Here is a 10,927-nt window from a genome sequence, read left to right on the forward strand (position 1 = left end):
CCATGAGTATTTTTAACTTTGTAAGGGGACTTGCAATGTTGATGTTTGAAGGGAAGGAGAAGTGAAAAGCACCACATTTGTCCATTATTTCACTCTTCATTTAGTTTTTAACCATTAGTAAGTCTTCTACACAGCCTTTTTAACGTCTGAAATACTCCAATCATTGAGCCGTTCATTTGAGCCACCGGTTCCATGAACCTCCTACGAACAAACTTGTTTTTATCACTTTATGTTAGTTTAAAGCAGTTACACTGTCCTGGAAATGGGTCAAGGAAAAAAAAAACAAAAACGAAAAAACAGCTGAAAAACCATCAAGACAGGGTAGTGTGTGCCAAAAACATCTGGACAACTGTGGGCATGTTGAACACAGAATATCCATTCCCGTGTTCCATGAATTCATTAAGGTACTGCTTCTAGACAATACTAAAAGAAACATTTCAACCGATGTACTGTATATTCCACAAAATGCTCGTTATTTATTTGTAAGTATTTATTTATTTATTTATTTGGTTTGTGGTTTTTGAATGCATATTTATGCATACATATTATACTCTATGCTTCTGAGCCTCATGTGAAGGCTGTATTGTTACTCAAACTTAGCTAAAATATACTTCTCTGTCCTGAGCCTGCCTTGAGTGTTTTTTGTTTTCTTCAGTTTTTGAAGTTTTGAATTTGTAAATTGCTGCACTTACGTAAGGAAAATGTGAGCCAGTAGAGGGTGCCAGAATCCATGCATTTACTTATTTGAGTTCTTACCAACTCAGTTTCAACATTTTTATGAAAGGAATTGAGCACACTGTAAAAAATGTTAGTAAATTAAGTTAGCGGAGATCAACTGAGCTGCTTGCTTATGGTGTAGTAATATACTGTGAGAATATTGTCTACTGAGGTTTTACCATATGATTTATAGTGACAGCAGCTCTGTCTGCTGGTTGGGAGTGTGCTCGCATCGGAGCGGAACTAGAGTAGAGGATAATTGTAAACGTGACCATGACAGAAATGACATGCCATCGTGTAAGCCACATAAGGCTATTTAGTTTGTTTAATAAAAGAACAAGGTTCTATAGGAAAGGTAACCTTGAATGACTTATGTTGTAATCTGGAATTAACTTAATGTTCAATATAATGGCAGGGGAAACACTTGACAGGCATCCCACCAAAATGCATGGCTGGTCACTGTGGGTAAAATACATTAATGAGCTAGTTTCTGCTATAACTATATTAGGATTGTTTCTTATGAGGATATGAATCTTCGTTTGTCTGGTATTCAAAGTCCAAAAATACATATTTTATCAAGTGTATCGTATTACCAGTAATCCTTAGTGATCACATGAAGTTAACATTCTCCAGGGTTAAAATGTTTATTGCCATCATACGAAACACACAAAACATACAAAACTCATTACATAAAAAATTCAAGTTTTGAGAAAGCCTCGGAAGGCTCTTGGCCTCGTTTGCCTCTGGGCAAGTCCTCATCTCAAAATGCTTCAGTATCTCCGCTGTCTCGGTGAGAAGATGGTGTTGGGGTTGCTGTCTCGTTCCCTTTCCTTCTCGCGCTCCTTCTGGCTGTTGGGAGAAAGTGCTTCTTCCAGCTTCTTTTCGCTCTTGAAGAGGTCCCGACCCGTGCGCATGATGTGCTCCTCAATTTTGCGGTGGCGCTTCATGTCTGACAATACTTTGTCGAGGCGGGCTTCCCTTTTTACGGAGGAGCGGGCTGAAGAACCTGAGGGAGAAGCAAACAAAAATGCACAGAAAATAGTTACTAAACAAAAGAGACAGCATCATAAATTGATGGTTTATTTTATAATTTTTAAAATGTCACTGGTTACTATTTTTTACCTGGCGTTCTGCGTCTGTTGATGAAGGCATTTTTGGGAGTGGATTGAGTCTGCTCCTCATCAAAGTCAAACTCAGTGGGAGATGGAGGCCTGGAAAACAAAAACCAAAACCGTGAGGCTGTTTTTAATCAAATCCCAGTACACAAATCTAAATCCTAGAAGCTAAAATGACAGAGAGGCAAAGTAACACTGACTTGCGCTCTCTCTCCAGCCTCTCCCTCTCCTTTGCCGCCTCGTCCTCGTCATCTCTGTCAGGTGACGGGGTGCGTTCAGGCGTGGGGGGCCTTCTGGGAAGGGGCACAAAGTTCAATTCCAGCATGTCCCCTTTAGCCAGGAGCTCATAGAGTCTTTTGATCTCAGCGGGGGGAGGCATCCAGTTTTTGGGGTCCTCCATTTCCTCGTCGCTGTACGCAAGCTCCCATTCAGCCTCCACTTCCGCAGCCTGCTTTCCCTCTTCGGCATCCACCTCCGCGTCTGCCTGAGGTTCATCCTTCTGTGCCTCTCCTTCCACTGCATCTGTGTTCTCATCTGAGAAGACGGAACATGTTGTCATTATTAACCAGCCAGTGTGTTTGGAATGACGGTACAGCTATGTTTTATTAGCATAAATAGCATCACTGTGAATTTACTAGACATTGGACACATTACATATGAACTTGCTGTAGAATTAAAAGACCTTGACAAGAAGTTTTTGAACACTTGGACAGGCTTGTTCTTATACAGTTATACCATATATATTTACTTAGCTGATCTTTGTGTTTATTGTTGTACATTACATCACAGATCTCCATAGGACACTCTTCAGACACTTCCTTAATGGAGATACCTGTCTCATCCTTGGTTGTTGTGTCCTCTTCCTCTGCAGCAGCTGTTATCTCCGTGTCCTGCTGCTCTGTCTTGACCTCTTCCTCCTTGTCTGCTGCAGGTTTCTCCGAGTCCTTCACACCAAGGGCCTCGATGCCCTCTCTCAGTGTAGAGTCCGTAGCTTCAGCCTGCATCCTTCCTGCTGCTGCTGCTGGTGAACTTTATAGCCACAGATCTACGAAAACAGCAAAGAGCAGCCAAGTACACCTAAGAGTAAGTATAGGTATATGTGAGACATACAAGGCCTTTGACAGCTTGCAAAGGACAATAACATGCATGTAACTTTTAAAACACAGTTTAACGATAGCTCTTACTGTTGCTCAATGATAAAGAGTCAACGCAGCTACAACCTAACACTTTTATTCTCACTGGACTACACAAGCTAGCTAGCATCAGGCCTAACCGTTAGCTATATCTACAATTAGTTAATCGACATACGTGCCTCAGATTCTCATTACCGGTTTGTCGTGGATTAAAAATGCAATGTTGGCTCAAATTCCTTTACAAGCGATACAATCACCAAAGCTCCCCATGAGACTCGCTAAGTATAATAAACGATTATGCAGAGACGTAAACATAGCGCCATTTTGGCTGGAGGGACGGTGTGACGATCTGCTTGGTTCTGCGTGAACTGCTGATTGAACACAGTATGGATAATCCACCCGCGGTAAACACAACAGTGAGTGTTTAGGTTGACTGCGGTGGAGATCTACGATTGAAACTACTTCCGGCGCGCTGCGCAAGCGCACTCAGGGCTCGGGGCGTATGCGGCGAAATTTTAATAACATAGTTCGCTTCACAATTTAAGTGAATGTGTTGTTTCGAAACGTATACCTGTGCGTTTGCTTGGTAAAAAAAAATACAAAAATATTTGGTGCATCTTTAAGTACATGAGAAATACGTTAAACAGGCGCCAGTTTGTGAGCGAGTTCTGATTGGTTGATTGTCACTTCCGGTAGAAGCGCTCTTCATTTGAAAAGTTTGCCGTTGGAAGCTACGGGCCCCGATCGCCATTGTTAAAAGACTGCGGCGTCCGCAATGTTGATAAAAGTGGACTTTAGAGAACATTTCCCGACTAGGAGTTTCTAAATAATACCGGTAAGCATTCGTCAAGGTTGGAAATGGGCTATATAAGGGAGGCGCTAACCGTAGCCATGCTAACAATGTTCGTATGTAAAGAAAGTGACGTTACCCCAAAACGTTAGCTTGTTATTAGCCACCTAAGTCAGTCGTCAACCAGGAACATTAGCTTATTTGTCCCTGTTTCAGGGAAATGCCAGTTTTATTTTAATATACTGCGTTTTATTTAAATATATTATTGATGTACGCAGTTTAACTTGCTTTCTAGACAGGAACCTACTTAACTCAGCTTGTTTTCAACGTTATCCAGGCCTTTGTTTTTGAAAGCTCCAACATGGCTCAGCGTGTGGCAATATCGGATGGGGGTAACAAGAAGACGTCCAGGGTTCGGGTAGCTGTTCGTCTGCGACCCTACATGGGCAAACAAGATGAGAAATCCGAGGGACCGTGTGTAAGAGGCCTGGACTCCCAGAACTTGGAAATAATCAACTGGAGGAATGCAACAGAAACCGTCAAATACCAGTCAGTGTCTTCATCTTTCTCTTTTGAAACTAGTCACTCAGCAATACTTTTATTGCCCAGCAGTCAATATTAAGAGTTTATGTGATTTGTTGTTTCAGCTTCGATGCTTTTCATGGTGAACAAACGACGCAGCAAGAAGTTTTCGTCTCTTCAGTGAAGCCCATTCTACCTCATGTACTGAATGGACAAAATGCTAGTGTGTTCGCTTATGGGCCAACAGGAGCTGGTATGTTACCATGAAAGGTTTTTCTTAATTGTAGGTGACATGATAAATAACTATGAATTAAGATGTTTGGTTTATAATCCTGTGTACTTAAATTGATCTGTTCTTAAAATTGTTTTGCACTTATCATGTACTCTTTCACAGGTAAGACACACACCATGTTGGGCAGTCAAGAACAGCCAGGTGTGATCCCCCGGGCTGTTCGTGAGATCTTCAGTTTGGTGAAAGCTAAGGATGAGGACGAAGGATGGGACTACAGCATCGGCATGTCATATTTGGAAATTTACAATGAGAAGGTATGAATAATTTGCTCACACAAGGTGTAATGTGGCCAGGAGATCAGTAAGTCAGAATCTAAATGGAGTCAATCATGAGTGGTATTAGAATAGTTCTTTTCATTACAAATCTGTTCTGGGTTTACAGTGTCCTGCAAAATAATTCACCCCGGCATGATGACAGTTTAAATACTCCTGCTCCCAAAGGCTCCTGATTCTGCTACACCACTAAACAAAACATATAAAGACCATGAAACTCCCCAGATAGATCAGAGACAGAGTTTTGGAGAATTCTGTATTAGGGCTGGGTTGTGAGAAAAATCTCGGACTTTTAGTCTTCAATTAAGCACCATTGTAGCGTAATGGAATGAATATGGAATCACTACAAACCTGACAAGGAAAGACTCAGAGAAAACTTGCAAAACATGCATGTGGGAGACTTCACAGGCGCTTGGTTAAAAGGTTCCGGTCCAGATGAGACTGCGGAGTTGCAGGGAAGATTTTTACCACCACGGGGAAGTATTTTACGTCATCCAGAGAACTCCATTCCCCCCTGGTGACTGGCTGCAGTCTATGTCATAAGCTCCTCCATGTTAGTGGAAGGGACTTGCGCCAAACTAAAACTCTAAAATACACATCAAATCAATTTTTTTTCAAGGATGGTTTCTGTCATTTTGGGAAGTTAACATAATACTGATGCATGTTCAAGTGTCAATGTTTTTTTGGATAAGTTTTGTTTTTGTTAGTTATTTGATGCTATAGAAACAGGATGTGGCATAATGGTGACTACCAGTTTGCCATGCCAGCCTCTCTGTAAAGCTGTCCCATGGGACCATGAGAGTTGTAATATTTATACAGTCTATGGTTCTACCATAATGTTGGCAGAATGATATTGTATGGTAATCCATCATGCATCCCTCTTTTTTTTTTTTTTTTTTTTTTTTTCTTCTCCTACTCTCAGGTGCTTGATCTTCTGTCACCAAACTCCCACGATTTACCCATCAGAGAGGACCGGGACAAAAACATCCTTATCCCCGGCCTCACCCACACAACCATCACCTCCTTCTCAGATTTTGACAAACACTTTGTCCCTGCCACGCTCAATCGGACCACAGCTTCTACCAAACTAAACGAGCGCTCCAGCCGCAGCCACGCCATCCTGCTTATCAAGGTTTGACATGTAGTTAGATCAACACTGAGAATGGACTTCTTGTACACATATAATTGTTTCTGGGATTTCTCATTGAACTGCTTTGGGTGTGATATGAAGTGCACAGTTAAAAAGCATCTTAACAGGTCTTGGTCTTTGAGCAGTAGTCCATGATTTGGTAGCTGGTGCTGAGATCAACTCTCTCTTGCAACACTCCCACTAGCAACCCCTGAGTTTTGTGGGATTACTACGGGAGAGATACAAGCTGCAGTCTGCTGTCCTTTTTGCTTTGTTTTCCTTCTATGTTTTTACTTCATTTCTCACAGCTCTTAATATATGTAGTGTGCTACATTCATCATGATATGTCAGCCTCGTAATCTTATCTAATTTACATTTCTCTCCTCACCTCCCTTTGTGTTTCCTATATGACCTCTGTGTCAATACTCCTTCTCTTTTCTATGATCCAGGTTGTACGGACCCAGCGTGTCCCTCCTCGCCGACAACAGACGGGCAAATTGTATTTGGTGGACTTGGCTGGGTCAGAGGACAACCGCCGCACCGGCAACCAGGGCATCCGTCTGAAGGAGAGCGGTGCCATCAACCTGTCCCTCTTCACACTCAGCAAAGTCGTGGACTCCCTTAACTCTGGGACGTCCATCCGTGTGCCATACAGAGATAGTAAACTGACACGGCTACTACAAGACTCTTTGGGTGGTTCAGCACACTCGGTCATGATCACCAATATCGCACCGGAGTACAAATATTACTTTGATACCTTTACTGCACTCAACTTTGCGGCCAAGTCAAAACTCGTTGTGAACAAGCCCTTCACCCGTGAGACTGTGGCTGTGCCTGTGATACCAGGTGAGTCAAGCTGAGTGAGATGAGGAGTCACTTTTTCAGTCACTGGACAAGAAAGCCAGTAGGGGGCACACACATCACATCCCAGAGGATGATGACGAAGAGTAAAGAGTTTAACAGTCTCTGGGAAAGATGGATGCAACTTGTAGACATGTGCAGTCATAACAGTTGCTGTTGTGATGCTTTTTCAAAGTCTTGGAGGCAATCCTGACAGTTATAGTTTGTTGTCCTTCCCTTGGCTTTCAGTCAGGCTCTGCAGTGCAGCTTTGACTGATGCTATGCCATCTTTGTGAGAACCCCACAGACACTGTTGCTACAGTGCACTGAATACTAAACCATTAATTTTCCCTCTGCCTTTGTCTCTAGTGAAACGAGCCAGAGAGGAACACGAGGCAGGAGGATCTGGCACTGAGCCACAGAAGAAGAAGCTGAAAGAGCAGAAGAAACCGGAACAGGAAGGTTCCTCGCCCCCTGGAAATTGCTACAGGTTAAAGATCACACATATACAGATTTATTATTTGACTGCCTAATCAGACCTTGAAGCTGTGAAGTCTGATTGAAGAGAAACCTTTGCATCAGCCCAAAGACACCCCATCAAACATGTCGTAGTCTCAAGGCAGCGAGGGCCAAGATTTTATAGCTTGTGCCGTAAGCACGTTTATGCAGTAGTCCTATTGGCAGCAGCTGCTCTGCCTACATGGAGCGACATGAGCACTGTTTTCTCGCTGTCTTCTTATCAAATGTACAACTCTGTCTTGGCCAGGATACTTGAGGCCTTTTGACCTCCATGTTTCATAGTCTGCCGATCTTCCTTTTGATTTGCTTTTGTCTCTTGCAGTTTTTCAGAACCGTCGGTGATGGACAGACTAATAGCTCTGGAGAGGCTGATGATGAACTGCCAGGACAAAGATAGACTCGGCGTACTGAAGGATGTGGCCCAGTCTCGCAAAGAGATCCAGGTAAACCCACCCACCCACATCAAAGCTTGACTTTGTCCACTTGGCTGACTGATAGATACAATAAATGCAAAACAACATCTCAAACGGTATAATAGGATATAATCATTTTTACCTGGCCCAATCCCTGTCTCCCTGTCTGTCATAATTTCAGTCTACATGATTTAGCAGGTGCTGATACTGTTATATCTTCATACTGATCGATCACCTTTCCTTCATGGAGAGAGAGCCAACATTCGTGTCCTTTTTTCTTATTCACAGGAACTCAAGGAGAAGCAAAGGGAGTTTGAAAGCAAGGCCATGTTATTCAAACAGCAAGCAGGAGGAGAGTCGAAAACAAAACACGAGCCTGTCTTCAAGAACAACACGGCTCCGCTGCAGAGAAAGCAGTCAAATGCCGCAAAACCCAATAAGCAGCAGGCTGTGGTCCAACCCCTTCAAGGTCGGTTAGAAATGACAGACGAGTCAGTCGATGTGACTAAATGGATTTCCATAGATTTTTTCTAATCGGGTAATGAGTGCAGTATTGCAATGCACTGTTGCAATTCAAAGAACTTCAGAGTTTAGACTGCAGAGGTTTCAGATGCTGTTTTTGAACTGCCCATGGATAAGGAAGGACTAAATGGGAAAAACAATAACCTTGGAAGACTTTTCCTTTTTATTGTTCACGTTTCCCTAAAGAGAAGTGACTCACTAATTCTGCTGTGTTGAATCACTATAGCTATTGATGAACAGCAATGTGATATAAGGGCTACGTCTACAATACTGACAAAATATATCAAATGATGATGAGGAGGGATTATTTTTACAGCCCTCAGCAACACAGAGAGTGAGTCAGATAACTATCCTGAGTTCCTGTCTCACTCTTCGGCTTTGAAATGAAAGTAGCCGAATATAGAATGTGAAATTCAAACCTTTACATAGTTACACTAATATCTGCCTCTGTTCTAATGTTGGCAGTAAACTAATGTGACATTTAATTATAATTGTGCTTTCCCTTCAGTGTCTCGGACACAGCCTCTTCAGCTGCCTGCAGTCGTCATGAAACAGTCCGTCTGCGTCAAGAAGAAAGAGAAGCAGCTCTCAGACCTGGTTGAGGTCAGCATCCAAGCCTCGACTCGGCTCTGCTTAGCTTGACACATCTGCGGAGTTGCAAGCATCTGATACACGCTGACGTAGTGCATTAGCTTCAATTTGTTTTCTCTGACTCAGCAGATACAGCAGAGTCTCAAATTTATTAGGTCAAAATGGACCTCCTCTGGACCAATAGATATAAATAAACACTGACTGTTAAAATAGCTTGTTTGTACATTATTGAAGTGTTATTAAGAGTATTTTTTTATTTTTAAACAACTTTTTTTTTCTCTCTCTCTCAGGCACCAGATGGTAAAGAGAACATGAAGGAGCACGCCTGGGAGTCCCAACTTGACACATCTCTGCTGGAGCTGTCCAGGCAGAAAATCCTGCAAATTCTAAATACAGGCTGCTTCAAGGAGCTGAAAGGTCTGCAGCAGATCGGTGACAAGAAAGCAAAGCTCATCCTGGGCTGGAGGGAGATCCATGGTCACTTCACAAAGGTAAGATGAGAACAAATATCGGACTTGTTTTATTATGTAACTCGACACACAACATTATATATTTGTGATGACTGAATGTGTTTGTCATTTTGCAGTTGGAAGATCTGAAAAAAGTTGAGGGAATGACAGAAAAGAGATTTTCCTCCTTCATGAAGGTAAGCCAATGCTAACTGAGTTTACAGGTTTTTATATTTTTTTTCTATAGAGGCGGACCCCCACATTGCTTTTGTTTGTCTAACCCAGGAAATCAGGACAAAGTAATGGAGCCCTCTGATTGGTGGTCAGCAGACCAATCAGAAGGCCAACAAAGGGTCAATTGTAATATGTTTTGGGATCCCCTGACATGTTGTCTAACATAATCAGATAAAATAGTTTTTCAAAATACCTACCAAATAAGTGAGGTTTTCATCAGCGGTTTTGATCTGATTAGCAAGTGTTAGCATGCTGAGTACTGTAAGTTCACAGAGCTGCTAGCACGGTTACATTTACTCAAAGGCACAGACTGAGGAAGGCTGAAGCACAGGGGAGTTTGTGCTTTTGCAGCTGCAGCCCCCGAACTGTCCAACAGTTTGCCTCTGCTTGCTGGACAGGCCCAGATACGCCCGTTTTTAAATCCCCTCTTGCGCCTCCTGTGCTGTTTAATTCTGTTTGAGAGCTACATTTTTTATTTATTTCTTCCGTCTTGTATTTTTGTTGCCTCTGTGCAGCTCTTTGGCTATTTTTAAATGTGCTCTACAAATAAAAATTGTATTAAAGCCTTAATAATTTTAAGATGATTTACAAAGACTGTTTTCTCATTGATTTTTCTTTTCTTTTTTGCAGGCAAACATCGTGAGTGCCATGGGAAACTGATTTCATCAAGCCATGTCAAATGTATATAATTTTTATCTCAAAGCTTTTATTTGTTCTTACAATGCTTGGTTTTATGATATTTTTGTAGTTGCTACTATGCTCCAGATGGTGGCGCACTGTTGCTTTTTAATAAACCTTTTATGATATTGGATGTCTGAGTGTTTTATTTTATGATGGTGTATAAATGTAACGGTCCGCTTAACATGCAGCCCTCCTGGCCTGTCTCAGGTCATCTCAGGTCATAGATCAAGGTCTCTGGGAGTGGTGCTTGTTATTATTTTCGCCGTATGTTTCCGGTTTGAAAACCTAACTGGGCTAATTGATGAACCCTTGTCCTTGAAGGCAGAGACATGAGGACACAGCTTCTCACTGACTGCTGCGATGCAGCACGAGTAGATAAATATTGAATGTTTGGGAGATGTTTTGAGAAGAGAGGATGAGGAGGATGGCTACAACCTCCCTCCATCCCTTTCTCTCTCCCTCCTCCCACCTCACATAGTCTGGCTGATTTCACTTTTCATTTCACACACCCCTCCTCTCTCCAGGATCCTCCGTCCATCCCAGCACACTGAGAAAAGCCTACAGCAGCTACACCGCCTTTTTTCTTTCTGATTCCCCTTCACATCGGATTAAAGCTTTGGAAATATACCGCTTTGCAAAGGAGATGCTTGGTCTCGTCTGACTTAGATCTGATTGAGAATAACACGATGCCAAAGCCAGGGATGTGAT

At 42.4% G+C, this 10,927-nt stretch overlaps 2 protein-coding genes across 5 annotated transcripts; one reads left to right on the forward strand and one right to left on the reverse strand.

Moving 5' to 3' along the window:
- Positions 1-1,342: 1,342 nt before the first annotated feature.
- On the reverse strand, positions 1,343-3,386 carry pagr1 (PAXIP1 associated glutamate-rich protein 1). Of its 4 annotated transcripts, none has more exons than XM_084568316.1 (5): positions 3,161-3,386; positions 2,665-2,877; positions 2,033-2,366; positions 1,840-1,928; positions 1,343-1,723 (listed from the first exon to the last, which is right to left on the reverse strand). In XM_084568316.1, the coding sequence occupies exons 2-5, from the start codon at positions 2,834-2,836 to the stop codon at positions 1,488-1,490; spliced, it is 831 nt and encodes a 276-aa protein (XP_084424442.1). In that variant the 5' UTR covers positions 2,837-2,877; positions 3,161-3,386; the 3' UTR covers positions 1,343-1,487. The 4 variants fall into 4 exon arrangements, with proteins under 4 accessions (XP_084424442.1, XP_084424444.1, XP_084424441.1 ...); XM_084568318.1 differs by having other exon boundaries at positions 2,665-2,909; XM_084568315.1 differs by having other exon boundaries at positions 3,145-3,386.
- Positions 3,387-3,677: 291 nt separating this feature from the next.
- kif22 (kinesin family member 22) lies at positions 3,678-10,338 on the forward strand. The gene is made up of 13 exons (XM_084567831.1): positions 3,678-3,800; positions 4,093-4,304; positions 4,403-4,530; positions 4,672-4,823; positions 5,764-5,973; positions 6,420-6,816; positions 7,180-7,300; positions 7,652-7,772; positions 8,031-8,211; positions 8,773-8,867; positions 9,146-9,346; positions 9,442-9,501; positions 10,169-10,338. The coding sequence occupies exons 2-13, from the start codon at positions 4,117-4,119 to the stop codon at positions 10,196-10,198; spliced, it is 1,884 nt and encodes a 627-aa protein (XP_084423957.1). The 5' UTR covers positions 3,678-3,800; positions 4,093-4,116; the 3' UTR covers positions 10,199-10,338.
- The last annotated feature ends 589 nt before the right edge of the window (positions 10,339-10,927 follow it).

The sequence above is a fragment of the Chelon labrosus genome (assembly GCF_963514085.1).
Source record: "Chelon labrosus genome assembly, chromosome: 19".
Taxonomy (NCBI): Eukaryota; Metazoa; Chordata; class Actinopteri; order Mugiliformes; family Mugilidae; genus Chelon; species Chelon labrosus.

Bases quoted from the DNA above. Each gene is read 5' to 3' on its own strand.
- pagr1 (XM_084568316.1), bottom strand. From the start codon at position 2,836: ATGCAGGCTGAAGCTACGGACTCTACACTGAGAGAGGGCATCGAGGCC. The intron at 1,929-2,032 runs GTCAGTGTTACT...TTTGTTTTCCAG, and splicing joins AGGCTGGAGAGAGAGCGCAA to GCCTCCATCTCCCACTGAGT. The intron at 1,724-1,839 runs GTAAAAAATAGT...CTTCTCCCTCAG, and splicing joins CAACAGACGCAGAACGCCAG to GTTCTTCAGCCCGCTCCTCC.
- kif22 (XM_084567831.1), top strand. From the start codon at position 4,117: ATGGCTCAGCGTGTGGCAATATCGGATGGGGGTAACAAGAAGACGTCC. The intron at 7,301-7,651 runs GTTAAAGATCAC...TGTCTCTTGCAG, and splicing joins CCCCCTGGAAATTGCTACAG to TTTTTCAGAACCGTCGGTGA. The intron at 8,212-8,772 runs GTCGGTTAGAAA...CTTTCCCTTCAG, and splicing joins TGTGGTCCAACCCCTTCAAG to TGTCTCGGACACAGCCTCTT.